The sequence below is a fragment of the Bos mutus genome, chromosome 2 (genome assembly GCF_027580195.1).
Source record: "Bos mutus isolate GX-2022 chromosome 2, NWIPB_WYAK_1.1, whole genome shotgun sequence".
NCBI classification, from domain to species: Eukaryota; Metazoa; Chordata; class Mammalia; order Artiodactyla; family Bovidae; genus Bos; species Bos mutus.
Genome location: NC_091618.1, coordinates 28358869 through 28386657, shown reverse-complemented (window position 1 = coordinate 28386657; position 27789 = coordinate 28358869). Strand labels below are relative to the sequence as shown.

The window sequence follows — 27789 nt, the reverse complement described above, 5'->3', positions numbered from 1 at the left end:
TGAAGCAAGTCAGAAAGAAAAATGCAAATATCATATATTAAAGCATATACATGGAATCTAGAAAGATGGTACTGATGAACCTATTTGCAGGGCAGCAATGGAGATGCAGACGTAGAAAACAGGCTTGAGGGGACACTGGGGGAAGGAGAGGGTGGGACGAATTGAGAGAGTAGCATCGAAACATGTACATTACCATATGAAAAATTATATACCCAGTGGAAATTTGCTGTATGACACAAGGAGCTCAAATCTGGTGCTCTGAGACAATCTAGAGGGGTGGGATGGGGTTGGAGGTGGGAAGGAGGTTTAAGACAGAGGGGATATATGCTGATGTAAGATGGAAACCAACACAATATTGTAAAGCAATTATCAATTAAAAATAAATGAATAAAATAATGCCAGTTTAAAGGATTTATAATATTAGTTGCAGAATTTCAGGCATACATGCAAAGACAGTTACCTTTCTCGTAACAGACTTCAGAAATTGAACATTTGTTGGGTCATTGTAAGGACTCAATTCTCCATCAAATAAATTGAAGCTGCTGCTTCACAGTTTAAGCAGAATCTAACATCTGGCTGCTGATTTTCTCCATTGATGTATTCAGATCACTTACAAAAGGAATGACCCAATCTCTATCCTCCACCTGTAGAAGACTTAGATTTCTCATGACCCAAAGTTCCTGAGGCTTCATTCAGCGGGGCAGTCCCATGTTCCCTTGCCTCTTTAGCTTATTCACCATTTTCCCAGTAGAAAGTTGAATTATATGTAATCCCCTGTATCCATGTTCACTTGAATAGAACCTTAACGATGAAATGATGTGGTGATGGAATGACGTGGTCGTCAGCTCCTTAAGTGAATGTTTTCCCCAGTAGTGGGAAAAAGTCTGTGGGCTCTTAAAGACTAACTTTAGGTCTATCAGATTTGGAAGATTTGCATTTCACTTTGTCTTTATACAGTTCTGCTAATTTATTTCTTGATACATCATCGCTTTGGTTGTTTTCAAGTTTCCTGGCAAGATCTTCATACTTTTATTAAATTCTGCAAATCCTGTGCTTGTGCGGGCCACAGCTCTGAAGATTTCTTTTCCTACTCTTTGGCAAGGTGCTGCCTTCACCATCTGCCACCAGCTTCTGGCTTCTTGCCTTTTTAATGTTTCTCCCCACACCCTTCCCCCCACGCCCCATTTTGTCTTACTCTTTAGTTTGAGAGGGCTTCCCTGACAGCTCAGTTGGTAAAGAATCCACCTGCAATGCAGGAGACCCTGGTTTGATTCCTGGGTTGGGAAGTTCTTTAGTTTGAATAAATTTACTGAAGTCTTTGCTGACCATTGCTTTTTACCTTTTTCTTGGGCTCATTTTTCTTAGTATTGACCTACTTTCTTTTATTATTTATTTCAGAATAAGTCTGTAGGTGATAAACTTTCTGAGTCCTTTGCAACATAAAAAGTCTTTTTATTTTTGCAATTGAATGATGATGGTTGGGCTGTGGGTATAACTCTAGAGTCAAAGATTTTTTCCTCTGAATTTTGAAAAATTTTCTCTGCTTCTTGTATCCTGGTTTTCAATGAGACTTAATGCTCATACGATTCTCATACTTTTGTACTTCATCTATTTTTTTTTCCCCATTGGAAATTTTCAAGATTTCCTCCTTACCACACATCTGAAATTATGTCACACTAAATCTCATGTTAATTTGTAAAAGAGATCCTAATTGGCCTTTGATGGGACCTTTCAAACTGAAGATTCATGTTTGTTTTTTTTCCTTCATTTCTATGATATTTTGTTCCTTTGTGTATAATTTCCTTTCATATTCTTTGTATTTTCTCCTTCAGAGCCTTATTATTAGCTGATGTTGAAAGTGTTAGATCAATCCTCTGGGTATCTTAGTTAAAAAAAATAAAATACTTTGTATATTTGGTGTTGAGCTACGTGCTGAAAACACACATATTTGCTCAATCCTTCTGGTCACACATGTATCCTTTACCTGGGCTTACTCAAATCACTCTTTTGAGCACTTTTGTTGCTTCATAATCATGTTCAATTTTTCAGTTGATAAGAAAAAGTCAGTGTGATATCTTTTTCCACCTAAGAATGTTATAATTCTTCTAAAGTCTTGTTTTCGCTCTATGATTTATTTCACTGCATGAAAGTTCCTCTACGCACTGCTGTCTCTTTTACGATGCTTTCTCCCAATGTTTGGTAATTATTAGTTGGAGGCTCCTCCTTTACCTCAGATTCCTGTATGACTATACACTCTTTAGCAAAAGGGGTATGAGATAATGTCACGATATATACAGCATCATCTTGTCAGTTACTCGGGCAGGGGGATATACTCAGAGATAGGATGTTTCAGCAGCTCATCTTCCACAATCAGGTGCTCCCTTTTTCTCCTTTATGTTACCAGTCACCAAGAACACTGTCCTTTTTCTCCATCTGACAATCTTATATCCACTGCTCCCACCTGAAGGCATATACTCCTGCTGGAATTTTGTGGCCCCAGGAGACAAGAAGGGAGAGAATGTGTGGAGTGGCTGACAGGCTGCAGCATGCTGAATAATCAGTGCGCTGTTGATGACTCCTGAGGCCGGGAGCTCCCAGGATCCACCTTCTCTAGGCATGGCATGCTCTTGCTGCTGTTTTCAACTCATTCAGCAGTCTACTGTTATGCACATTTGGGGCTGTGATCTTCTTGTCTGTCCAGTTTCCATTTGCCATCCTTCTTTCAGGGACTCCTCATGGTTTCTGGCCCACTAAGGGCCCTCCTTGTTATCCAGGGTAATTATGAATTTATTTACCTACTTTTATATGTTTTCTGTTATTTCTAACTATCTGGGATGAGAGGGAGAGGCTGCAGCAGGAATTCAGTTTCCAGTCTGGGATGAGACCCATTTCCCATATCACTATCTCTACTATAACATGCATCACGCTTGTGATAGGCAACATAATGGCCCCTCCCCCCAAAGAGGTCTATGTCCTAATTCCCAGAATCTGGGCAAATGTTACATGTACACTCTAATAAATTTATACAATGTTATATGTCAAATTTATTCAATTAAAAATGTTATGTTATATGGCAAGGGAGAATTAAGATTGTAGATGGCACTGAAGTTGTAAATCAACTGACCACAGAATAAGAATATTTTGGAGCACCCAGGTGAGTCCAATGTAATCACAATGATCCTTTTTAAATAGAGAAGAGGAAATCAGAAGGGTCAGTGTCAAGAGTGATATGATGTGAAAAAGACTCATTGCTGGCTGCGAAGATGGAAGGGGGCTGCCCGCCAGGGATGCAGGCAGCTGGAAAAGACGAGAAAACAGATTCTCCCCTGGAACCTCCAGAAAGTAACAAAGCCCCGAGGACACTTTAATTTTTAGCCCAGTGAGATCCATTTTGGACTCCTTCACAATTATAAGCTAATAAACATGTGTTGCTTCAAGCAACTGTTTGGTGTCATTTGTTACAGCAATGATAGGAAGCACATACAATGTTGAGATGTGATTGCTGGAGTCTCTTCCACCACACTGGTGGCTCTTGAGAACAAGAGCTGCACTGTTGTTGTCTATATCTACCCCCAATGCAGCACAGAATCTGGCACATAGTCAGGGCTCAGTAAATACTGGTCGAATGAGTGAAAGAGTTAAAGAGTGCTCTAAGTTTGAGGTTCTACAGAAGCTCTGAGATTCCAAAGCAGGCTCTGCCTTTCCCCTTACCTCTGTCCTGGAGACCCTAAGCTCTCTGATCTCACTTGTCTTTGTTTCACTTTGGAGGTTTTTATTGCTATTCTATTTGCAGCTTCTTCCCTTGCTGCGCACCATTTCTTTCCTCTCTCCAGCCTTGCATGTAGGCAGAACTGAGATGGCAGACACTTGTCACATATGTACCTGACTTTGTCAACAGGTCTTGTATGGGTTATGCCTGAAACAGTGATGTCTGTTTCTTCTCTTCTCCATAGCTGCCTCCACTCTCACCTCCTATCAGGCTTTTGCTGTTTTCCCATGAGCTTGAACAGCGAATGTAGTTCTCATACCATCTTCTCCTTTTTGTGTTCTGAATTAAACCCAAGGTCAATCTTTTTATAGCCCTTCTTAGCCCTCTTCTCAGATGATTCCATGGGCTGCCAGGACAGATAATGAAAAGAATTAAAGGCACTCTCAGGTGACCTCAGGTTTACCATAAAGCCACTCAGGGAATCCCTCAGTGCACTTTGTGCAGAACTGCAATTCCTCCTGGGCTGGGTGACCATGGCTGCTGCTGGATCACTGAAACATTATTTTGCAGCTTCTCAGTCAGCTGTTTATTCTCAGGCTTTTGCTGATTTCACATTAAACTTGCCTTCTGCTTCTCCAGCTTTCCCTCTGTGCACCTAACGTTCAGTCTCTCCTATAACCAGGCAGGATGGGCTTGCTTAGTTGTGGTCCAACGCAGAGTTCTCAAGCCAGATCTCCTCCAAAACTGCTGATTTGTCCCATATGTTTGATTGTGGTGACTCGGTCAGTTCCTGGACCAGTCTTTTGTGGCTCAGTCTGGGAGCGGAGCCAAGAGACATGATATGTGGTTCTAACATAGACTGCCTCTGACCACTGAATTCTGGGGCTGTGGGTGCCAGGCACACAGACTAACTAGTACAAACTCTTTTACCAAAATCTACTTTTGGAGGTTAATATTTGCACCTCTTCAGTCCCTTCCATGTTCCCCCCAACCCTTGCCTTTCCACTCCATGAAGATACCTAGCTGATGAAACAAAGCATCTAATTTTACCCTTCCTACCCACAATGCAATTTCAAGTGTGAAATTTTCATTACAAAGGAATCCTTAGGTTTCGGTCATCTGATCTGTTGTAGGAGGCTGTTGCACCAGAGTGGTGAGGTCCAGGTCAGAGACGAGGCTCACGTCCTAAAGATGAACTATTACTTCTGTTCCCCATGGGCAACAGTCCAGGGGATTGCATGCTCCAAGGCTGCAGAAACAAACACGCACTGGACCAGGATGCTGAGGTTTACATTCTCTGGTGGCTGATTTTGTCATTCTTGTATGAAGATACCTTTCCTTCCTTCTCTCCTTCCTTGCTGCCTAAGCTAGTCACCAGCATAACTTCCTTTACCCCTTTAGTAACAAGCATTTTGCGGATGCTACCCCAGGGAACTTGAGGTGTCAGGGAAGCTAGCAGTGAAAGCTGCTTATAGCTCACTTTCCTCCTCACACAATAATATGGAGATGAAACTTGATGCACATTTCTGATTTTAGGTGGAGTGTGATTCCTGTGGCATAAAACTCAGAAGGGTGTTTGTAAATTAAGAGCATAATGTCATAGCATTTCTTTGAGAAACATAATTTCATTCATGATAATATGGAAAAGTCCCTGATGCCAGGAAAGATTGAGAGCAAGAGAAAAATGGGGCCACAGAGGATGAGACAGTTAGAAGGCATCACTGACTCAATGGACAGGTAGTGAAGTACAGGGAAGCCTGGCATGCTGCAGCTTTTGGGGGTGCAGAGTCAAACATGACTTATCGACTGAACAATATGCAATTATGCAGTAGCAAGACCTGTATATTATTTTCTAAGAATAATTTTTTTGAAATGACATTGCATGTTTTTTAAATTAAGATAATAATTCTTTAAGAGGTGAATTTGAATTCAAACTTTAAAGAGTCCTTAGAGTTAATTTTTAAAACAATGTTTAGCTCTTTGATCCTCCTGGAATTTAATTTGTGTGATGTAAGGTTAGGAACTTAAGTTTTTTTCAGATGGAGAGCTAGTTGTTCCAAAACTATGGAACAACTCACATTTTTATACCATTAAAGTCAATTGGAGAGGAAATGGCAACCCACTCCAGGATTCATGCCTGGAGAATCCCATGGACAGAGGAGCCTGGCAGGCTACAGTCCATGGGGTGGCAAGTTGGTAATGACTTAGCAACTAAAAAGAGAAAGAGAGAGTAAAAAAAAAGTTGCCATGTAATCTTAGTTGTTTCTGTTGATATTTGTCTATCTCTTTGTCAGTATCATGCTGCTTTGGTTACTGTGGCTTCATAGGTCACTCTGCTATCTGGTAGGGCATGGCCCTCCAAGTGCCTCTTGTTCTATTTTCTCCTCAAAGCTTCTTGGCAGTGCTCGTATGTTTAGTCTTTCAGAGGAATTTTAGAATCAACTTGTCAAGTTCCAAAATCTTACCATTGAAATTTTGATGGAAATTACATTAAATTGACATCAGTATAATATTGAATCTTTTCATTACAACATGTTATCTTTTCAATTACTTAGGTCATTCCTAATGTCCTTAAAATTCTCTGGTTTTCTTCATATAGATATTGCACATTTCTCAAAATATAGGTGTATGCTGTCTTTTTTTTTTTTTTTTCTGTTATGGTAAAAGGGTAATTTTTTTCCCTTTAAGACTTTTAAGTTTTTGCAAAGGTTCTGTCTTAGTCCAGGTCCTTGTGGCAGCACTTTACAGAAATACACTCTAACTTGGAAAAAAGGGAGTCAGGTGGGGTGGGGAGAATTCATTGGAAGGTGGCCAAGGCCTCCCCTCCAGGCAAGGGCAGAAAGGGGAATGGGCCTCACAGAGGGCTGGGAAAAAAAAAGCTGCTTAGTCTCTTGTTGCTGCTTCTCTTAGGAGCTATTTTCTTCTTCCAGTTAAGCTTTCTTTGCTACTCTTTGCTCCCACTTTTACATTCAAGAGGATGCAAAACAAATCTGGTGGGGGTTGGGGGGGGTGGGAGGCTACCCATATGAAAGGTGAAGAACTCTGTGGGCTGGAGAGGCACACCTGAAATTGATTTCAAAGCACTGCAATGTCAGAAACATCAAAACAATCTGTCTCTTCTTGTCTAAAAAGGTTAGAATTAGCAGTAGCCCTATGGGAGAACCCACTCCCTAGTTCCAGCCATTCTCTAGTTCCAGGCCTTTGATAAACGGGGACTGACAATCATCACCTTTATGGGATTAATAATCAACAAAAATATATTGAGGTCCCACTGTTACTTTATATTTGTATACTGCTTTGCTGTTCATGATGTGCTTCCTCTGTTTCACTTCTTTTAAGCTCTGGGTTCAAGTCACATATAGTATGCCATAGTCGCTAAGTTGTGTGCTTTAGAGGCATAAGTTGCCATTTCGAATATTTTGTCTTCAGAAAAGAAGATCCTTCAAATTTTGTAACTCGGAATAAAAATGACTATGACCTCATTCCTACTCTCAACTGGCCTACCACTAATTTTAAAAATAAATCAGAAGATTGGGCATTACATTAAAACAAACAAACAAACAAAAAAAGCCTCCCTGAAAACAAGAAATTTTGTTAAAGAGGCATTGCATTACTCGTTAATTCTGTAGTCGACGTCTGTATTTCACCGGGACTAGGTGAAAGCTACAATGGGAAGTCGGCAGTCTTGGGGCTATCGGTTACTAATTGAATGACCTTCCCAAGTAACATAGGCTTTTGTGAATCTATTTTCACATTTTCACACTCGAAACAACTTTTAAATTCAAGTGTTAGGAGTCGAAACAAAGGAAAAATAAAGGACGTGGTGCACGTGGAGCGTTACGAAGCTAATGTGAGAGGCTGATATTCACGAAGGAAAAAGAAAAGCGAGTCTGGAGGAAGATGAAGGAAAAAGGGTCCAAGGGACCCCAGAAATGGCACCTCTGCCAGCCCCAGCTCTTTCACACAGATGTGAAAAAACTGCCTCCCATGGCGGACACGCTCTCCTTTAACTGAAAAAGGAGTGTTTGGATGAGTCTTTTCCTCAGTAACAGAAAACTCCTTTTCTCTCAACTGTGCTTCCCCGCCCAGTCTGCAAACAAGGAGTCAGATTTTCCTCACTGACCCGGAGCGGCCCCAGCCGAGCTCAGTGGCTGTGTCAGGCCTTGCGGGGACCACAGAGGGGCAGGGACGGCGGAGGCCCAGCTTGGGATTGGGGTCTGGGCTCCGGCAGCTGAGACGCGAAAGGACCGCCTTCGCCCGAACCAGCGGGCACCGCCCCCATTCGACACGTTCACACGACTTACCGCGTGGTTTCCGGCAGCGCTGGCTTACTTTTCGGCCGCGCTGGCTTACTTTTCGGCCGTCCCTTCCGAGCACCTTTCTTCCGGGGCGGGACTTCCTGTCTATTATTGATAGGCGCCCGGCTGTAGAGCTGGTGGGAGGATCACACAGGAAGGTCAGTCTAGCTGGTCAGGCCTTATGCTCTTTGAAAGGGAACCAAAGAGGAGCTCTTTCTCGCCCTCTTGTTTGCTTTTTTTTCTCCGCGAGGCTTCGGTTTGCGCGGACGTCCTGGCGTTTTGGCATTGCTACCACCTGAAGCTCTTCCGCTTCCTCCTTTCTCTGGCTCCGCCCCCAGCGTCCTGTGGCCATGACGACCGCCCCGCGGGACTCTCTGGTGTGGAAGCTCGCGGGGCTTCTGCGCGAGTCCGGTGAGTGAACTTCCGGTTGGGCTGAGGCTGGGCGAGAGGGGGAACTTCCTACGTTCCAGAGACATTCCTCGTTAGGAGTCATGAGGTTACAGCTGTTTAGGGTCACGAGGGTTTGGGTGTCAAAGAATTAATTTCTCTACTCCTCCCAGAGTTTGTTCGCTCTGTCGCTCTTTGTCTTTGACTGTCTAAACCTTAGCCATCCTTCTAGGCCAAACTTGGGTGCCACTTGCTTCATGCGTTCTCTGATACTCAGAGAGGGGAGTGATCGTTACTTGGCCGTAAACCCTTTTAGACCAAGGACTAGTCATAATTGTTGATCTGTGGTGCTGACTTAAAAAAAGCGTTATTTGGGCAAAATGAGGACTATAGCCCATGAGCTAGCATCTCAGATGGCTCTGAGAAACTGCTCCAAAGAGGTAGGGAGTAAGGTCAGTATATATGTGAGTTTGGTGGAGAGAGAGTAAATGCTATCAAGCACATATTTTTTGCAGACCGTTTCTGCTAGTGATGAGCAGCAGTTGTCACCACGAAGGATGTTAGTGTTTTTATGAGGAGTGCTAGATGTAAAGAGATACAGAAGAATTGGGCTCATAATAAAATTGGCTCCTGAAAATATGTAACTATCTGCTAGGTTTTTTTTGTTGTTGTTCCAGAGCACCGAGCTCCTCATTTCTGCTCTCCACCCTAAACTTTTCAGGGGGTGTCCAGAATCAGCAGCTGCAGTAGCACATGATTTAATCCTTGTAGAGGTGGATGACAAGTGCCAATGGCGAGTGCCACTTTGTAGTTGACGGTGGCAAAGCATGAAGTATAGGATAATTAAAAGCCCCTGGGTTGGAATCCCAGCTCTTTCAAACATGACCAAATTGTTCAAGTTTTCTAAGCCTTAGATCTTCCTCACCAGCAAAATGGGATAAGGATTGTACTTAACTGAAAGATTGCTATGGGGATTCATTTTAATTCATATAAAGCATTTAGAACAGTGATTGCATATATAGTAAGCACTCAAAATTGGTAGTAATTATTATAGTTTCTTTCTTCTGAGCCTAGGCACAGTGAAGCCATTGTAGTTGTTCAATAATGGTTGGCCTTAGTTGTAGAAATTCTGGCTGACTTTGAGAACAGATGGAAGTAACAACTTCCTATCAGATTTATGATCTCAATTGAGATTCTTAACTTTTCTGCGCTCCAGTTCCCATATTTGTAAGATGGTATTGACAGTGCTTTTTAGGAGATTTTCGTGAAGTTTAAATGAAATAACGTGTGTCTGGCACATATTATTCAATGTTAGCTACCTTTTCATCTCTCTGCACTCCTGTTGATGGTATCTGTATAGCATTTTTACTTTCTGGCTTGTAGTATTAACTGTGCACATGTCTTACCTCCTCTTCTAGACTGGGAGGCTCTTTCGGGGTAGGGAGAGTCCTTGAACCTTATCTGTATCTATCCTTACTGTCTAGTACATAGAAAATCCTTCATACAAGGGTGTAGGATTTGATAACTTATTTAGCAAGAATCTGACTTTGTTCCAGAGGTTAGGGCTGATGGGGGTGTGTGTGTGTGTGTGTGTGTGTGAGTCCATGCACACAGGCACGCAAGTGACTAAAGGTGTAGCAGGAGGGAGAGTGTTGCAGTGATGGAATAGTTTTATATCTTGATTGTAGTAGTTACAGGAATCTACATGTAACAAAATGGCATAGAACTATACACCTTTTCCACAATGCTAATTTCCTGATTTTGATATTGTACTCCACATAAAATAAAACCATTGGTGGTTACAAATAAGGGTATGGGGATCTCTCTGTATTATTTCTGCAAAATCGTTCTAGTCAATCCTTATTTTTTCCAAGAAACTTAAAAATCTCTGTACCTACCTTGTAGTTGCACTTGTACTTATTTTTATTGAAGTATAATTTATTTATAGTGTTATGCCAAGCTCTGCTGTATAGCAAAGTGACTCAGTTATACACACATACACATTCTATTCTTTTCTACTGTGGTTTATCACAAGGTATTGAATATAGCTCCCTGCTCTGTACAGTAGGACCTTGTAGCTGTATTTTTTTAGATGCAGTAATGAATACCAGAAGATGCCCTCAAGGACAAGAGAAGGCAGTTTTAATGTGGAGAGCAGTAGCAATATCTTAGTGCTTAAATGAGTGGTTACTTTTTTGACATGCATTTTAGTGTTGTTTGAAAGTTTCTGTAAGTGCACATGTTCCTTGTACAATGAGACAAAGAAATACAGATAAAACTTCTCGTTCACTCTCATATAAAGTGAGTAATTACGGTGAAGAGTTCAGCAGCGGTGCATGCTGAGAAAGCTTCCTGGAGAAGGTGGGTCTTGGGCTGGGCAGAGTGGAAGGGGGTGTGTCAGAAAATGAGGAAGCTGCAAACCAGTGCTGTTGCCAGCACTATGAGTATGCCAGACTCTTTTGAGCAGAAGATGAAGGGAAATTTAGAAAAGCTGGAGTCTTGTAGTGAAGCAATCTATCAGGCGGAAAAGTTAGGACATTTTGAAAGATAGAGGAGAGCCATGAAGACTTGAGCGAGGAAGAGTGGTGAAGTTTGATCCTTGTGGAGAATGGGAACGGGTCTATGAATAGGAGTGGGTGTATCCTGGGGTCATAAGTCTTAGAATAAATGGAAAGAGCCTTTTCTTATGTCCTCCTCTTGTCTGCCCCTCTCCCTGTAGGGGATGTGGTGCTGTCTGGCCATAGCACTCTGACCCTGCTGACTGCCACATTGCAGCACCTGAACCACGTATTTGAGCTGCATCTGGGGCCATGGGGCCCTGGCCAGACAGGCTTTGTGGCTCTGCCGTCCCACCCCGCTGACTCGCCCATCATCCTCCAGCTTCAGTTCCTCTTTGACGTGCTGCAGAAAACACTTTCACTCAAGGTTCTGGGGTGGGGATGGGGTCGGGGGTACTGAGAGCACAAGAGAAGAGTGGAGGTGGGGTTGGGGGTGTGGCATGCATGCACAAAATCTACAGGGCCCAGACCCAGGTGAGGAGAGAGATGTGCTTGGCAGTGCTAGGGAAGAGAGGCCAAGGAAAGGGACATGTGCCAGGCCTCAGTGACCTAAGTAGTTTTTTGTTTTTTTTTTTGTAGCTGGTCCATGTCCCAGGTATTGGCCTCTCAGGGCCCATCAAAATTTTTCCCTTCAAGTCCCTTCGGCAGCTGGAGGTATGGGGCACTGGGGGATGTTGGTGCACAAAACCCAGCTTGAGCAGACATTTGGGGCAGGAACAGGGAAGTGGCCTCTTGGTGGGGTGTGGGGGGCAGACCGAAGTGTGCTTGTTGCTCTTCAGTGATGCACCACCTACTCTTCCATTTAAGGCTGCCCTGAACCATAGGTGGCTTTGTCATCATTCCCCTCCTCCCCACTGGGAGGTGGGGATGAGACATCTGTCCTCTGAAGTTCAGTCTCCCTCCCTCCCTCCTTCCCTTCGCTTGCTCCAGCTCCGAGGTGTCCCCGTCCACTGCCTCCGTGGCCTCCGTGGCATCTATTCCCAGCTGGAGACCCTGATCTGCAGCAGGAGCCTCCAGGCATTAGAGGTAAGGAAGGTCAGGGGCAAGCCCGGCAGCCTTGTCCTAAGGGACGTGGAGGACCAAGCTCTGATGTTCCCGCTTCTCTGCAGCCTGCCCTGCCTCCTGCTAGACAGTGTCTTCCCTCCCTCTGCTGTGTTCCCACAGCCCTCTGTGCCTGTCTAGTTTAAAATCACACCGAGCATATTGTATTCGACATTCTCACGTCTACCTCCCCCGCTGCTCTGTCTGCTCACATTTTTGGGAAGGGGGCATTGGGCTTTTTTTAAGTCTGCATCTCCAGACAGAGCTCAGTATATAGAGTGAATGCATGGCCAGGTGACAGAGCGTGGCCTTGGTGTGGTGGGGGGCGGAGAGTGGAGGTAATAGCACCCGCCTGTCTGCGCAGGAGCTGCTGTCAGCCTGCGGTGGTGACCTCTGCTCTGCCCTGCCCTGGCTGGCTCTGCTGTCTGCCGACTTCAGCTATAATGCCCTGACCGCCTTAGACAGCTCCCTGGTGAGCGAGCCTCAGGAGGGGCTTTGGGAAACTGGGGAACGACAGGCATGGGCCCTTAGGGTGGAGGGCCAGTTGGCTGCCTGGGGACGTCTGATTTTCTGCTTCCCATCCCTATCCCCCCTCAGCGTCTCTTATCAGCTCTTCGCTTCTTGAACCTGAGCCACAATCAAGTCCAGGACTGCAAGGGCTTCCTGATGGTGAGTATGAACAGCCTGGCTGGGCGGGTGCCACCTGGGCCTCCACTTGTTCTGCTCAGACCTTCTCTTCTAGACTCCTTTTGCTCCCACCTTGCTCTTGGCCTCCCACCTGCCACCCCCCTGCTTCCCCACCCCTACTCCCCATGGAGTCGCATCCTGGGAGGCAGTACTCTTTGGAGGCACAGACTCTGGCATAAGACAAACCAGTGTTCAAACCTCAACTCTTAATCTCCGTGGGACAAATTAGTTAACCTCTCAGTTTTTTTATCTGTAAAGTACACATCATAGGAGTACCTACTTTTATAGTATGAAAATGATTGTGAAGAGTATCTGATATTACTTAGCTCAGGGTCTAGCTCAGTAAAGGGTAGCTTTCATGATGAACTTGAAGAATCCTTTTCCCATGTCTCTCTGTCAGAGATAAAGCTGGATTCTGGTTAAAATGGCAAAAAACTATTGGTGATATTTAATTAGTAGTAAAACTATTTTAATCAGTCATAAGCTTTTCGGTGTGAACTGAACTCCAGTTTGATTTGTGCAGAGGTGAGCATTTTCAAGGGAGCATGAGGCAGTGGGAAGTGGGACAGTGGGGGCTTTGGCAGATTCTCTCTTTGACCAAACCCTAGTCGGGTTCCCCTGAAGTTGGCAAAGTGGACGTGTATGAAAAACAGGAAGGGGCGTTCGTCCATGTAAACCTGTCTGGTTTGCTAACTGGCTCTTGTCAAAGCCCCACGGAGGCAGAGAGCCGGGCCCTATCTTTCAGGTGTTGTCTGAAGCAAACTAAATCCTTCTGCCACCTTGAGTTTTCCTGGGCAGTGATGTCAGGGGACTGGGGTGATCATTCCAGAGCTGTGAGAAACGGGTACATTTGTTCGTCTTAATGTGGGGGTTGATAGAGGAGCAGGTGAAATCATTTGTGCTGAGACTCTGTAGTCTTTGTAGGCCAAGTTTGAGGCCTAGTCAAGAAGAGGATTCAGAGAAGCCTGGCCAGAGTGTGATCAAGGAGAGACTGTTACTGCCCCCCTCCATCCCCTCCCAGGATTTGTCTGAGCTCTGTCACCTGGACATCTCTTATAACCACCTGCGTTTGGTGCCAAAAATGGGACCCTCAGGGGCTGCTCTGGGAACCCTGATTCTGCGGGGCAATGAGCTCCAGAGCCTGCATGGTGAGTGGGGGAGTATGCTGGGGCAGGGGAGCAGTCCAGCATGGAAAGGAATGGGGGCAGTATGAGACTCAGGGTGGCCTGGGATCTGTGTGCCTACCAGAGCCTCCTGCAGCCTTCAGACAGGTGTGGGATGCCCAGGCTGGCCTTTCTGCCATGTCTTCCCCCGGCACGCCCCCTCTACTCCACTCCACCCCACCCCAGCCCCTCCACCCTTGCTCACCCACAGCCTTGCTCACACCTCTCCTCTCATCTCTGCCCCAGGCCTGGAACAGCTGCGGAACCTGCGGCACCTGGATGTGGCCTACAACCTGCTGGAGAGACACAGGGAGCTGGCGCCGCTGTGGCTGCTGACAGAGCTGCGCAAGGTGAGGACCAGGCAGCGGGCTTCGTGCCCTCCTTCCCCCCGTGCTGAGTTGGTCAGCCCCCTTACTCATATAAGGAGGCCCCAGGCCCACCTCAGTCACCTCTTCCTGTGCCCAGCTCTACCTGGAGGGGAACCCTTTGTGGTTCCACCCTGAGCACCGAGTGGCCACCGCCCGGTACTTGTCATCCCGTGCCAGGGACACTGCTGCTGGGGTGAGTGGTCTGCCCATGCCCGCTCTGCGTTCCCTTTCCTGCCTAGGCCTCCTTCACCCCTGCATGCTTTTGCCTTTCCCCACATCCGTTGGTGAGGGACCGAGGCCTCAGGCTGCTGGCTTATTATGCCTTTCCCCCTCACTGAAGCTGCTGGTCCTTACAGGACTAGGAGGGCTCCCAACCCTGGCTAGGGGCTCCCCAGAGTGTGTGCTCCCACCGACTCCGCCCTCCCCTTTTATCTCTGCTCAGTTCCTTCTCGATGGAAAGGCCTTGTCACTGACTGATTTACAGGTTCGTGTGGCGGGAGTGACGGGGCGGAGGTGAAGGAAGGGCGCTAGCCAAGGGAAACAGGGGGGTGTCCAGGAAGGGTCTGTCCAATCAGCTGGAAGGTAGGCCCGGTCTCTCGGTGAGCATGGGTGGAAGAGGGGTGCGCCCTGGCTCCGACCTCTGTTTCCTTCCTGTTGTCCCATGCCAGACCTCCACGTCCTCGGGGCTCAGCACCTCGGTACCACCTCCGCCCTGGCCGGTGGGGAGTACAATCGAAACCTCCGGTGGCCCTGACTTGAGTGATAGCCCCTCGTCAGGGGGCGTTGTGGCCCAGCCCCCGCTCCGCAAGGTGAAGGTAAGTGGGGTCCTAGGCTGCCTCATGCCTGGGCCTGGGTGTGTTTACGGGGGCTACAGAGGTCCTGGGAGTGGTCAGGGCATGTCCTTGCCTGCGGGTGGGTGTTCTGGGTGGGTTGGGTGGGAGGCCACTGGCTTTCATAGAATGTGGGGTCTGTCTCCCAACCTCAGAGCCGAGTCCGCGTGAGGCGGGCAAGTATCTCGGAACCCAGTGACACCGACCCAGAGCCCCGGACACTGGACCCCTCCCCAGCTGGTGAGTCAGCCCATGCCCAGCCCCCCGGCCTCAGTCCCACGCGCTCCAGTCTTCTAGTTGGGAGGACTTCTCTTTTTGGTGGAGTGGAACATTGCGGGGATCTCGTCATCCTTCCTGTTTCAGTCTGGGGAAAGGAGAAGAGACTGCTCCTGGGCAGCACTTCCCAAAGGGTTTTTCAGGGAACGTTATCTTTGTTCGATGTCAGCGGGTCGCATAATGAGAGGATCCTGTGGCCCCGTCAGTTTGGGAAAAGCTGGGTTAAACTAGAGGACGTCTCCAGACCTTAAATGCTCTGCCCTGTCTCTTGAATCTCTCTAAGCGGCAGGCGCTTTGTGCTTCTGAGTTGCACATGACCTCAGTGTTGCATAGAACTTGCTTCAGCACCTGCTGCCGAAAGGGCAGACTTCGGCTTCCCTCTGAACTGGCCGTCCCCTGCCGCCACACCCCCTTTTTTACCTCACCCTGAGGAGCACGCCCATAAGATGGGGCGGCTGGGGGTCATGGTGGGGCCGGGCTTGCTAAGCCGTGTGCTCCCCCACCTGCCCAGGGTGGTTTGTGCAGCAGCATCGGGAGCTGGAACTCATGAGCAGCTTTCGGGAGCGGTTTGGCTGCGACTGGCTGCAGTATCGGAATCACCTGGAGGCCTCTGCCCTCAGCACGCTGTCCCCGGACGCCCCGAGCCCAGGGCCTGCACCCAGCCCTCCACCCCCTGAGAAGGAGTCTCCACAGGAAGTGGCAGAGGAGGTCTGGCCGGAGCCGGAGCCTCGGGAGGAAGAGGAGCTGGAGAAGCAGGGAGAAGAGGAGCTGGAGAAGCAGGGAGAAGAGGAGGGAGGAGAGGAGCAGAGTGAAGTGGAGGGTGAGCGTTCGCTGGCCGTGAGGGGGCCCGGAGCCAGGTGGTGGTCGTGTGTCCGGGAGTCGGGAGAGCCCAAGGGTGGGGACGGACGGCCGCCCCATAACAGGGGCTGCATCACGGTGTCCCACTCTCCGTCTCTCCTCAGTGGAGCTCTGCCGGCCCATATTGGTGTGTCCCCTAGAGGGGCCCGAGGGCGTGCGGGGCAGGGAGTGCTTTCTCTGGGTCACTACGGGCCACCTGTTTGAGGTGGAACTCCAAGCAGCTCGAACTCTGCAACGGCTTGAGCTCCGGAGTCTGGAGGCAGCTGAGGTAGAGGCAGAGACCCAGACCCAGAGCGAGCAGGTGCCTGAGGTGAGTGGTAAGGACCAGGGCTTCTGGGAGGGGTGCTAGGCTTTTTTTTCTGGAACTGACTCTTAACAACCTGGTCAGGCACCGGGCCGGGGTTTCCCATACTCTGTCACTGCGCTTGGAGCCGGGGAGGGGCACTAAGGGGGCAGAGGCAGGCCCCAGGCGGCTTGGAGGCTTGGCCGAGGGGCAGAGCTTCTGGGCTGCAGCATGGCTGTCAGCAAAAGCATTTTTGTGGAATCTAGAGCGATCGTTTGCATCACACTCTCAGCATAACCCTAATCCCACTGACCACCTCTTCCTGTGCAGAGTTCAGATCCACAACCCCAGGGCCCCATCCTTGTTCTCCGCTTCTCCTACATTTGCCCCGACCGGCAGCTGCGTCGCTACGTGGTGCTGGAGCCAGATGCCCAGGCGGCTGTCCAGGTGATGGAACCTAGCGCGGGGCCCAGGCAGCTGGGGGAGGCTGGAAGCCTGAGGACTCGGGTCCTGCTCACGGCTGTGTCCGGCCCACCCTGTCTCAGGAGCTGCTAGCTGTGCTGACCCCAGCAGCCACCTCTCAGCATCAGCTTGAGGAAGCGGGGGCCCCGCCAGGGGACAGACTCCAGTGTCTGCGCTGTGGCCGTGAGTTCAAGCCAGAGGAGCCCAGGTTGGGGCTGGACGGTGAGGAAGGCTGGAGACCACTGTTCCGGAAGACAGGTACCAGCCCTGCCCCTGACCTCAGTGTCCATGCGCCTCCTGCTGCTTCAGGGAAAATGGCTTTGAGCTGGGAGTGTGGAGGGGGAGCCCTAGGGAAGAAAGGAGCGGGGGCCAGCTTTTCAGCCTGGAGGAAGAATTAAAATAGTCTGCCTGCCACATTTACAAAAAAAAACTACATCCTCTTTTTCTCTTAAGTCAGGAAGTACAATCTCTGTAACTGCTTAAATATACCCATTATTTTTCCATAACTTGGAGCATTTCTCTCCTTTTTTTTGGCTACTATTTCAGAAGCCATGTAAAACATACGAGCACTCCCTGCAGTGCTGGGCTGTTTGGCAGCCGCAGTGGGATGCTGTGTGAGGGGGCTTAGGTTGTCCTTCCCTGACTGACCCTGTGAGTCTCTTGAGTAACACTTCATGGCATTTCTTCACACCCTGTTTGTTAAGATGACAGATTTTTCCACTGCAGACCAGTCAAAAAACCGTGTCTTTGAAGACATTGAAGAGGAAAAAAATATTCTTGGTAACACCTGCACTGAAATGTTTGATTTTTATTAATTGTGTTTTTTTTTTCCTGGAAGTAGCTGAAATAGGGATTTAAATTTTATTCAGAAACTGAGCCCTCTTCATTCATTCTCCAACCTGAACTTGCCTGGGCAGCTGCAATCCCAGCAGTACAGTGTGTATAACAGAAACAGCCCTGCCCTGTCCCAGACCCGTCTGTACTCCAAGGGTCGTGTGGCCCTGGTGTCCCTTCCGTGGTGCGTTAGTCTTGTACATTCCTTTGTGCTCCGCTGTCTTTTGATCCGAGCCTCAGTCTCCTCCTCTGAGCAAAGGAGAGGATGGACTTGGCCCGTGACATGAGGAGGTTTCAGTGTGATGGAACAGCACCAGGCACCATGCCTGGCTCAGAGCCGAGGTCTTCCACACACAGTAGCTGCCACCTTGACCCCAGCTATATGGCCTTGACAGGGTGCATCAGTGACTCCATCTTTGCTTTCCTCACTTGCACAATAGGGTCAGGAGAGTTTCGATACAGCTGTCAAAGGGTCTAGCACGTTCCAGCATGTCATAGCTACTCAAAGAGTGTCTCTTGTCTCGTCGCTGATCTGTGTCAGGTTTCTTTACCCAATTCAATTCACTCGTCCTGACAACCTTCTAGGATTGTCATCATTCCCGTCTCACAGATGGGGAACCAAGCACAGAGAACCTGGAATTGGACCCTTATCTGTTGTTTTCGGGCTCTCAGACTTCAAGTACATGCCCAGCCCAGGGCTGTGGAAGGGGCCTTCAGCAGGGCCTGAGTGGGTGTGGCCCTCTCTGAAAGGGCCTCCTGAAATGAGAAGGCAGGTGTATTGAGCTTGTGGGCCTGCTCATCTGTCACTGGGATGGGGAGTGATTGGTCAGCAGTTTGGTCTGCTGAGGGCATCAGGTCGGGTGGGAGCACGGGGAGCATGTGAAGCTAGAGATGGGGCCCAGGTGAGTCCCAGAGTCGGGAGGGAGTATTGTGAGCACAGTGGGGCGGGGTCGGGGGGAAGGATGTTATGTGTGTGTATGTGTGTGGTTGATGAGCTGTGTCTATCCCCCCTCCAGAATCATCTGCTGTGTGTCCATACTGTGGCAGTGATCACGTGGTTCTTCTGGCCGTGTCCCCGGGAACCCCCAGTGGGGAGCGGAGACAGGAAGAGCAATCGCTGGCCCCTTCGCAGTCCCCGAGCACTGTCCACGATCCTCCTGGCCACAGTGACCCCAGCAACGGGGCTGGCAGTGCCCCATCCCAAGCCCCGGCCTCCCATGACCACCACAGTTGGAGCCTCAGCCCGCGTGAGTCTAGGCGAACAGAGACAGGTGGTGGTGGGGGAGGGGTGCTGGGGTGGCCCGGGCGGGCTGACGGCCCACCACTCACCCCCAGCCCCTGAGCGCTGTGGCCTCCGCTCCGTGGACCACCGACTCCGGCTCTTCCTGGACGTCGAGGTGTTCACCGATGCCCAGGAGGAGTTCCAGTGCTGCCTCAAGGTCTGTGCCAGCCCGGCCCTGCCCTGTGCCCCCCTGCCTGTTTCCAGCACAGCAAACTGTCTGGGCAGTCACTCTGGAGCCACCAGGCTCGGCTTCCAGTTTGAATGCCGGCAGTGACTCTCAGTGTGGCTGTGGACCTGCTCCTTGGTGTTTGCACCTCCAAAGTCTCCCCTTTCCCATGGGGAGGACCCTGCTCACCTCACAGGGTGTGGGGCACACATGGGAGCCAGTGTCTGCGGGCTGTCTGGCGCAGCCTCTGGATCTGTGTGCGCTTGTGGGACACCAAGGGCCTAGAGTACCGCAGTCTTGCTCTCCATTGTCCCTCCTGGTGTGAGGAACAGGCAGCCACGATGAGGTGTGCCTGTGCCGGAATCAGGCTCAGGTCCTTGATAGGCATGTGATCCAGCCTGTGGGGGCCTGGGAAGCCTCTCCTTCCTGCGGGATGAGTGACGGGAGGGAGAAAAAGAGTGTTCTAGGGAAAGGAGGCAGCAACTGCTCTAAAGCCTGAGAGGAGCTCGTGGGGAGAAGTGAGCAGCGCAGCCAGGGTGTGGGCGGGGCAGGTGTCCTGAGAGGAGCCTGGAAGCATCATCTGGTGTCTGCCGCATAGCTCGGACTTGATCCCACGGCCTCTGGCGCCTCTGAAGTCTGGGGATCTGGGGAGTGGTGGTGGGTTTTGTATTTGGGGGCAGTTGTCCTCTCAGAGGGTGGGCTGGAGGGGGTGAGATGGCGGTCAGGGAGACCTGCTCAGAGCCTGACGTGGGTCCGAGTGTAGGCGGGGCTGTGGGCTAGAGAGCGAGGCTGACGGAGGTGCCGGATGGCTGAGCAGTATCCCCAGGACACCTTGGTGTCCCCTCAATCTGTCGGCCGCCTCCCTAGTCCTCTCTGTTTCTTGCCAACCTCCTCTTCCCCTTAGGTGCCGCTGGCGTTGGCAGGCCACCCTGGGGAGTTTCTGTGTCTCGTGGTTGTGTCTGACCAAAGGTTCTACGTGTTGAAGGTGACAGGGGAGATCTGGTGAGTGGGCGGGGCCGCTGCCAGGGAAGGGCCCGGGCCCCCATGCTCTGACTCTGCTCTCACTCTTTCCTGCCACTCTGCCCTCCCCGTCTCCACAGCGGGCCCCCAGCTAGCTGGCTGCAGCCGGCCCTGGCCGTTCCCCTGCAGGATCTGCGGCACATAGAGCTGGGCCTGGCAGGACAGAGCCTGCGGCTGGAGTGGGCAGCTGGGTCAGGGGCCTGTGTCCTGCTGCCCCGAGAGGCCAAGCGCTGCCGGGCCTTCCTGGAGGAGCTCACCGGTGAGAAGGGCCAGGGGGAGGAGGGAGGCTGGGGCCGGGGGCTGTGGACCGCAGTGCCACGTGTGGCGCCCGCAGTGAAGACAGACGGGTAACAGGACCCATCCCTCTTGGAAGTTCTGCAGCATGGAGGATGGGAAGGTGTGGAGAGGTTGGGATGGAAGAGCCGGAGTCGTTGAGGGCTCCCTGTCCCCGGCTGGCTCTGTCCAGATGTCTTGCAGTCCCTGCCCCCCACACGGAGGAGCAGTTTCAGCGCCACGGAGGAGGAGGTGACCCCGAAGCACAGGCTCTGGTGAGTTGAGGAGGGGGCTGAGGCCAGGCTGAGGCCCAGACGGCTGCTCGTGGAGCACAGCCCCTCCACTCACAAGCCCCGGGTGGAATCTTGAGCGCCCGCGCCTCCTGACCTGGGCCTGGCCTCCTCACTCCACCCCACTGTGGCTCTTCCCACCCCGTGGCTGACCGCTCCTTCCTGGGCCTGCTGCCTTCTCCCTAGGCCACTGTTGAAGACAGACTCTTCCTCGGAGCCTCCCCGGTTCTTCTATCTTCGAGTGTTCCTGGTTGAAGGTGAGATTTGGCCCGGGCCTTCCGGCCTTCCAGCCCCCTGGCGCCTCTTCATGCCTTTGTAGTAATTCAGTGCCAGGATGTAGACTTCCACCCAGTAGCAGTCTCAGTGTCCCGGCCTCTCTGGAGGGTCCAGGGCATGCCATGGGGTGTCTTGTTGCTCAGGAATCTTTGCTTTGGGGCCCAGGCTTTGTGGGAAGTAGAGCAGATCATCTCAGTGTGCCCTATCCTACCCTTTTGGTGAAGGGGAGAGTGGGTGCATCTTTCTGATGTAGGGGTGGGAGTGGGGCAGGTTCTCTCTGACTTGGGCCTCAGAGGTTTTGGAGGCTAGAGATCCCTGGAGTTTGGGAAAGTGAGAACTGTGGTCCCCAGAGGCACAGGCCTTGCTGTGGCCACCTCACTGTGGTCACTCCTCCTCTCCGAGCAGCATTGGGACACCAGCCCGGGATCTGGCTCTTCCATGGCCTTCTCTGGGCTTCACCCTGTCTCTTGTACCCTAGGACCAGCTGCCTGCCCTGTGTCCCTGTTGCTGACTCTGTCCACCCTGTACCTGTTAGATGAGGACCCTGCAGGGTCCCAGGCAGAGCCCCCTCCTCCAGCAGCGTCTGGCGAAGCATCTGAGAAGGCCCCACCCCCCGGGCCAGGCCCCTCAGTGAGCGTCAGGGAGCAGCAGCCCCTCAGCAGCCTGAGCTCTGTGCTGCTGTATCGCGTGGCCCCAGAGGCTTTGCGGCTGGTCTTCTACGACGAGGTGTGGAGTGAACGAGAGAGAGGGGTGGGGAGGGGGTGGGGAGGGGCGGTGCGGCAGGTGGGTCTAGGAAGTCTAGGATCTGGGCTCTAGAGAACCTAACCACAGGCAGTCGTGATGGCAGGGAACGCAGAGAACAGGGTGCTGGGACCTGGGAGCCTATTGTGGGGTGTGAACAGTAGTGAGGAAGCAGTTACGGGCGGTGGGAACACTGTGCCCTTGAAGCCCAGCCTTGTGTGAGCTCGGAGGCCCTGAGGAAGCAGCCGCCACTTGGAGTTTGTGTCTCTTTGGGCCTGTGCGCCAGCCGTGTGATTTTTACAGCCTCTACGTGAGGAGGCAGTATGGTTTTTAGCTCAATTACAGTTGAGGACTCGGGCTGGGGGGATGTTAACCAGCGGGCCCAGGTCATAAATGACAGAGCCAGGAACTAAGTCCCAGCGACCCCTTGGAGTTGACTCTAGAACTGAGAGTCTGAAAGCAGGAAGGATTAAAGACACAAAGTGGTAAACGAGAAAGCTCTTTTGTGGGGTCGTCCATCAGTGCCAATTGGGTTCTGTTTTAAAAGCTCAGAGTCAGGATCTTTTCCGGAGAGAGACAGGCCTGGGGACGAGAAGAGGCCTTGAACCGGGAGGGGCAGTGGGTCCTCCTGAGACCCGCCTGCCCCGCTGCTTGGGCACGGCCCTCGTGTGTCTCACCTCACTGCTGCTTGTATGCCAGGTGTCCCGGCTGGAGAGCTTCTGGGCACTCCGCGTTGTGTGTCCGGATCAGCTGACGGCCCTGCTGGCCTGGATCCGGAAGCCCTGGGAAGAGCTGTTTTCTATCGGACTCCGAACTGTGACCCAGGAGGCTCTGGACCTTGACCAGTGAGGCTGCTGGGCTCGCCCCGCCCCTGCCGTAGAAGCCACCGCTACAGATGTCCTCTCTCCAGACTCTGGCCGCTGACTCGTCTGGGCACGGGCCAGCAAGGCCCCAGCTGACCCCCAGCGCACGGGCAGGGTGAGAGGACTAGTCTGGCAGGGACTAGTTGACCTGGCCCCAGGGGATGGGCCAAGTGGTCAGGAGTGTTTCTCCTGTGCTTTCCTCAGGTATCAATAAAGCTGTTTCCATTCCAGATGCCCTAGGGGCACCTGGATGTGTCACTTGTGAGGCCTGGTGTCCTCCCACTTCTTAGAGAAACTGCCCTGCCCGTGGCTCTTCCATAATGGACCAGCCAGGCAACCTCATTTGAACTGTGACACCAACCATCTTCCAACCCTGCTTTGGCTCCACCGATGGGATCAAGTTGGACTCCTACCCACGGGTACTCGTCCTCAGCCAGCAGCGCCTGTCATGTGACCTGGCGAGGAAATCCCTGCCCAGCCAACAGCTGGGCCAGTTAGGTTCCCACTCTCTCGAGTTTCAGCTGGGGACTAACGAGCATCTCAGGCCACTGGTGGTGCAAGCTGGAAAGGAGTGTGACTGGGGAGCGGGTGTGTAGAGCCGGGCTGTGGAGGGAGGGCAGGCGGGCAGGTATCTGGGGGTTTCCATCCCTGCCTTCTTCTCTCCTGCACTGCTTTGTTCAGCTCAGGGCCTGGGTGGGTTGACCCCACTGCTTTACCTGTGTCTCCACAGCCATGGTGAGTGGTTCAGGAATGCCCATGGTTTGGCCTACCAGGCCTCAGGCCTGGCTTTTTGCCAGATCATCCAAGAAAGAGGCAGGTTTCCCCCAGGAGGGCTGCTGAGAGAATAGACCTGCAGCTGCTGATTGTGAAAGGGGAGTAACCAGGCCGAGAGAGGGAGTCAGAGCTGAGGTAGGTGGGGTGAGTGAGGCCAGGTGTGGGTGGTGTCCGTGGAGTCCTGGGGTCAGATTGTGCCCAGAGGCACATAACCCTGGAATTTTAGGTTATGTGAGCCAAAGGAGACCTGTTCGTTTCTTTTTGGCTTTAGCTAATTTGAGCCAGATATGAGGCACTGAAAGGGTCTTCTCTGCATACACCCCTGCTCTGACTTGAGGCAGTCTGAGTAGGGATCTGTTTCCTGCATGCAAGAATAACCCAAGGGGAGTGGTGGTACCCATATATTTGTGTACAGGGGTCCTGTGAGAGGACTTGAGAAGGGAGTGTTGGGGACTCCCTTTGAACTCCTGAGCCCGGCTCGGGCTGAGTGTGTGTGTGGTTTTGAGAACTAACAGATGGGTTTCATTTTGGGAGCATGTACGTGCCAGGCACTGAGTTCCGTGCTGATAGTCTGCTCCATGCAGAGGTCCTGGGAGACAGTGGCATCTTGTTACAGGTGAGGAAACTGAGGCTGTGAGGAGGTGAATGACTGGCCATGATCCCGTCAGTAAGTAGAGGACACCTGATGACGTCCAGGCTCAAATGACTTCAAACCTGGGGTGTCAGCAAAGCAGTGTAAATGTCCTTTAACAGAGGAATGGATAAAGAAGACATGGTACATATATACAATGCGATATTACTCAGCCATATAAAGGATGAAATAACAGTATTTGCAGCGACATGGATGGACCTAGAGATTGTCAAAGTGAAGTATGAGACAAATACTGTATGATATTACTTTTATGTGGAATCTAAAAAAATGGTACAAATGAGCTTACTTCCAAAACAGAAATAGAGTCACAGATGTAGAAAAAAAATGTTCAGTGACCGGGGGAAAGCAGTGGGAGGGATAAATTGGAAGATTGAGACTGATACACACACTCCTATATACAAAAAAGATAATAAGGATCTGCTGTGTAGCGGAGGGAACTCAAACTGTAATGGCCTATGTGGGAAAAGAATCTGAAAAATAATGGAGATGCATATGTATATAACTGATGCACTTTACACCTGAAGCTAACGCAATGCTGTAAATCAACTACACACCAATAAAAGTGAAAAAAGAATAGGGCTGATGACACTTGCTCAGGTGTTCCTTGACTGGAGGAGGAAGCTGGCCCAGAAGATTCTGTGGGCCCGTAGTGGGGCCCAGAGGCCAGCTGAGAGGGTGCTGGAGAGTGTGCAGGGACCACTGCAGAACGGGATAGGCCTGGCCCCCATGTGGGGAAGCCAGCAAGTTTAAGTCGAACCGATTGTGTTTAAATCACTGGACTGAGTTCACTGGAATGTTAGGCTAACTTTTCTATTGGTTAGAAGTGGGGACTCATTACAAAGATAAGTTGAGTTATAGAGGAAAAAGCACCCCCAGGTGCTCCTAAGGCTTGGGGGGCAGGGAGCAGACAAATTCATCTGGGGTCTGGACCCATCCTTGACCCAGCCAGCCCTCTGCAAACTCTGGGTCCTGGGAGAATGGAACTACGGTCACTCAGCCTCAGGCCCTCCTCATGAATGGCTGAAAGTCCTGTCTCCAGATCCTTGGATTTTGAGGAGGGAGAAGAACTGCTGGGCCCCAGCGGGGAGAAGGCATTTAGGGTAGTTAGGGTCACTCTTGGCAGCTCTGCCTTTCCTGACCTCTGTGTGGGTCAGCATCGTCTGTCTCCTGAAGCAAGTGCATTACATACTCATTCATAAATCCACTGATGGGATGCGTTCATTCGTCCCTTCACTCAGCAGGGGTTAAAAGAACACAGGTTCTACCGCAGAGCCCATTAGAGCATACCTCAAGAGAGGTTCTCCAGTACTCATGAATGACTCCCATGAAACAGCTGCGCTCTGGGCCAGGACGGCAGGGTGGGCGTGGTGGGGCCAGGACTTAAGGTTTGGAAATTTACAGAGGAATACCCCTAAACAATCCTCACCTGTAACAAGATGCCATAGCTTAGTGAGCACTTACTACGTTCCGTGCATTGCTTAAAGCATGTAATCTTCCCAGGCGTTTCTCATATTCCTTTGGTCAAAAGATACAGAGCTGATAAGCTCAAGAAAGAGCCTTCAGTGTATAGACGTGACCCAGACCTGAAGGCTGGTGCTGAGGCTCCAGAGACGGGTTTTTCCTGTTTCTTGGAGCCAGATGGTTTCTGTCTTCCCTTCCCTGCAGGGCCCTAGTGTGTACTGGCAGGAGAGTGGGGGTAAAATCTTGTGAATCTGAGAACTGGCCTGTTGGGAAATGCTGGCCAGTGGAGGATCCCTCACTGACAGGCCTGCAGAGGCTGGAGGGGGCCCAGGGAAGACAGTGCAGAGGTTCAGGAAATAAGTTCACCTACTTCTGTTTTGCTCAGAGCTGGCCTGAATTTTTAATTGATGCAAATTAAAACTTCCCAAAAATACTAGTCCACTTTCTTGGCAGTGAGCACACCCCCTTCCCCATTAGTGATTTGGCACCATCTGCAAACAAGAGTCCGTGCTGGTCCTGCCGAAGGCCTTCCCCAGCTGCCGGCCCAGAGTTGCCTTTCAGGGAGGCCGGGTCCGTGGACAAGCACATTCCCAGAAGCCCCACTGGGTCATGGTCCGGATGGGGTAGAATAATCTCCAGTCATCTCAGAGTGACCTGGAAAGCGGTGTGAGGCTGGGGGACCTGAAAGAAAAGCTTCATCCATTTCCTCCTGCTTAAAATCTCTGGGCTTGTTTTTGTTTTCTGTAACAATTTAACAAGTCCTCTGCACTCTTTGTCCTGGGGATGCTGTTTGGTGAGCCAGAGGACAGAGGTGCTGGTGTTGTCCCCCGAGGCCATCGCTTTCCTGGGAGTATCTGACCTTTAGCCCTGCACCCCCTGGAGGAGGCGCCGGGACATTACTCCTCCTCTGACGGACCACAGCTTTGCCACCTGGCACACATGCATAGGTGTTAGTCAGCAGGACTTGCCTTCTATACCCTGAACTGACCCCAGGGATAGGTTTGGCCACTCAGCCTGGCCTTTCCCTTCCAATGAGTGCTTATCGATTGCCTGTTTGGCCTTGGGCTTGCCGGCAGAGCAGGCCTGAGGTGGTGGAGAGAAAGGATTTGCTCCCTGAAATTGTACATAACAACACTATGTCACATTTTCTGTAGAAACAAGGTGAGAGAGGGTGAAATAGACATTCACATTTGCTTCTATTTGTATTAGATTATGGAGGGAATAAAAGCATTTGGGGGCTTCCCAGGTGGTGCTAGTGGTCAAGAACCCGCCTGCCAAGGCAGGTTAGACGTAAGAGTCGCAGGTTCGGTCCCTGGGTCAGGAAGATCCCCTGGAGGAGGGCACAGTAGTTCACTCCAGCATTCTTGCCTGGAGAATCCCATGGACAGAGGAGCCTGGCAGGCTTCAGTCCATGGAGTCACACAGTTGGGTACAACTGAAGCGACTTAGCACACACACACATTAAATATTTTATTAAATAAAAGGTGGGTGAAGATGGGACAAGGTAGATGGAGGAGAGGGGTGGTATTGGGTGTTTTTTTAAACTTTTTTATTGAAAAATATTTTAAAACTCAATGTATTATGATTCAAAAATTATATTAAACATTTTTATGAGGTTCTGGGATGGGGATCAGTGGCCAAACTGAGTGATGTAAACTTTGATTGTGAAGACTTAGGAAGAAGGGGAGCAGGTCAACTTGAAAACCTCTCCCTCTTAATGGGAGAGGTATTGTCTTTGCTGACGGGTCACATCACGTGGAGTGAAGGGTGGTGTCCTCCTTTGCCAAGATGCTGCAGTGGCTTCTAAGAAGACCCTGTCCAGATTGGTTAGCTGTGGCTGGAACCTCAGCTGCTGTTCTGTGTGGTTACTTTGCCCATCTCTGGGTGCGTGCAGTATTTTGCACTCACCTACTCAAGAGTCAGCATGTGTGATGGTCATACATGAAAAGGCACAGGAGATTTAGATCCGAAAGATCCAGGATTATGTCTTATCACACTATTTAACCATAGTAAGGCAACTTGCCCTTACTGCTCTGTGGCTCCTTCATCTACAGTGAGGGGATAAGACTAATCAATAACTTACCCAGGTCACAACATTGTCGAGTGTGGTGATAGACATGGAAGCGCTAAGTGGACCATGAGGCAGTAAATAGATGCTGGTTTTAAAAAAGCCTGCCTGTTAGTTAATACAACATGCTTTGTTGCCTAGAAAAGCCCTTTGTAAGCAGAGAGGAAAG

The 27789-nt window shown here is 50.4% G+C and overlaps 1 protein-coding gene and 1 pseudogene across 3 annotated transcripts; one reads left to right on the top strand and one right to left on the bottom strand.

Moving 5' to 3' along the window:
* Positions 1–412: 412 nt before the first annotated feature.
* Positions 413–8359, bottom strand: LOC102264725 (UBX domain-containing protein 2B-like; annotated as a pseudogene).
* STK11IP (serine/threonine kinase 11 interacting protein) lies at positions 8088–22930 on the top strand. Of its 3 annotated transcripts, XM_070386030.1 has the most exons (25): positions 8108–8165; positions 8346–8418; positions 11114–11319; positions 11532–11606; positions 11883–11978; positions 12358–12465; positions 12591–12662; positions 13702–13828; positions 14090–14193; positions 14309–14404; positions 14654–14695; positions 14880–15026; positions 15197–15281; positions 15829–16137; positions 16280–16485; positions 16789–16905; positions 17004–17178; positions 18771–19001; positions 19090–19193; positions 20107–20204; positions 20303–20481; positions 20689–20770; positions 20972–21042; positions 21540–21787; positions 22502–22930. In XM_070386030.1, the coding sequence occupies exons 2-25, from the start codon at positions 8358–8360 to the stop codon at positions 22649–22651; spliced, it is 3189 nt and encodes a 1062-aa protein (XP_070242131.1). In that variant the 5' UTR covers positions 8108–8165; positions 8346–8357; the 3' UTR covers positions 22652–22930. The 3 variants fall into 3 exon arrangements, with proteins under 3 accessions (XP_070242147.1, XP_070242131.1, XP_070242138.1); XM_070386037.1 differs by lacking the exons at positions 8108–8165; positions 8346–8418 and adding an exon at positions 9864–10755; XM_070386046.1 differs by lacking the exons at positions 20972–21042; positions 21540–21787; positions 22502–22930 and having other exon boundaries at positions 8088–8418; positions 20596–20732.
* The last annotated feature ends 4859 nt before the right edge of the window (positions 22931–27789 follow it).

Bases quoted from the DNA above. Each gene is read 5' to 3' on its own strand.
- STK11IP (XM_070386030.1), top strand. From the start codon at position 8,358: ATGACGACCGCCCCGCGGGACTCTCTGGTGTGGAAGCTCGCGGGGCTT. The intron at 14,696-14,879 runs GTTCGTGTGGCG...GTCCCATGCCAG, and splicing joins TGTCACTGACTGATTTACAG to ACCTCCACGTCCTCGGGGCT. The intron at 20,771-20,971 runs GTGAGTTGAGGA...CCTTCTCCCTAG, and splicing joins ACCCCGAAGCACAGGCTCTG to GCCACTGTTGAAGACAGACT.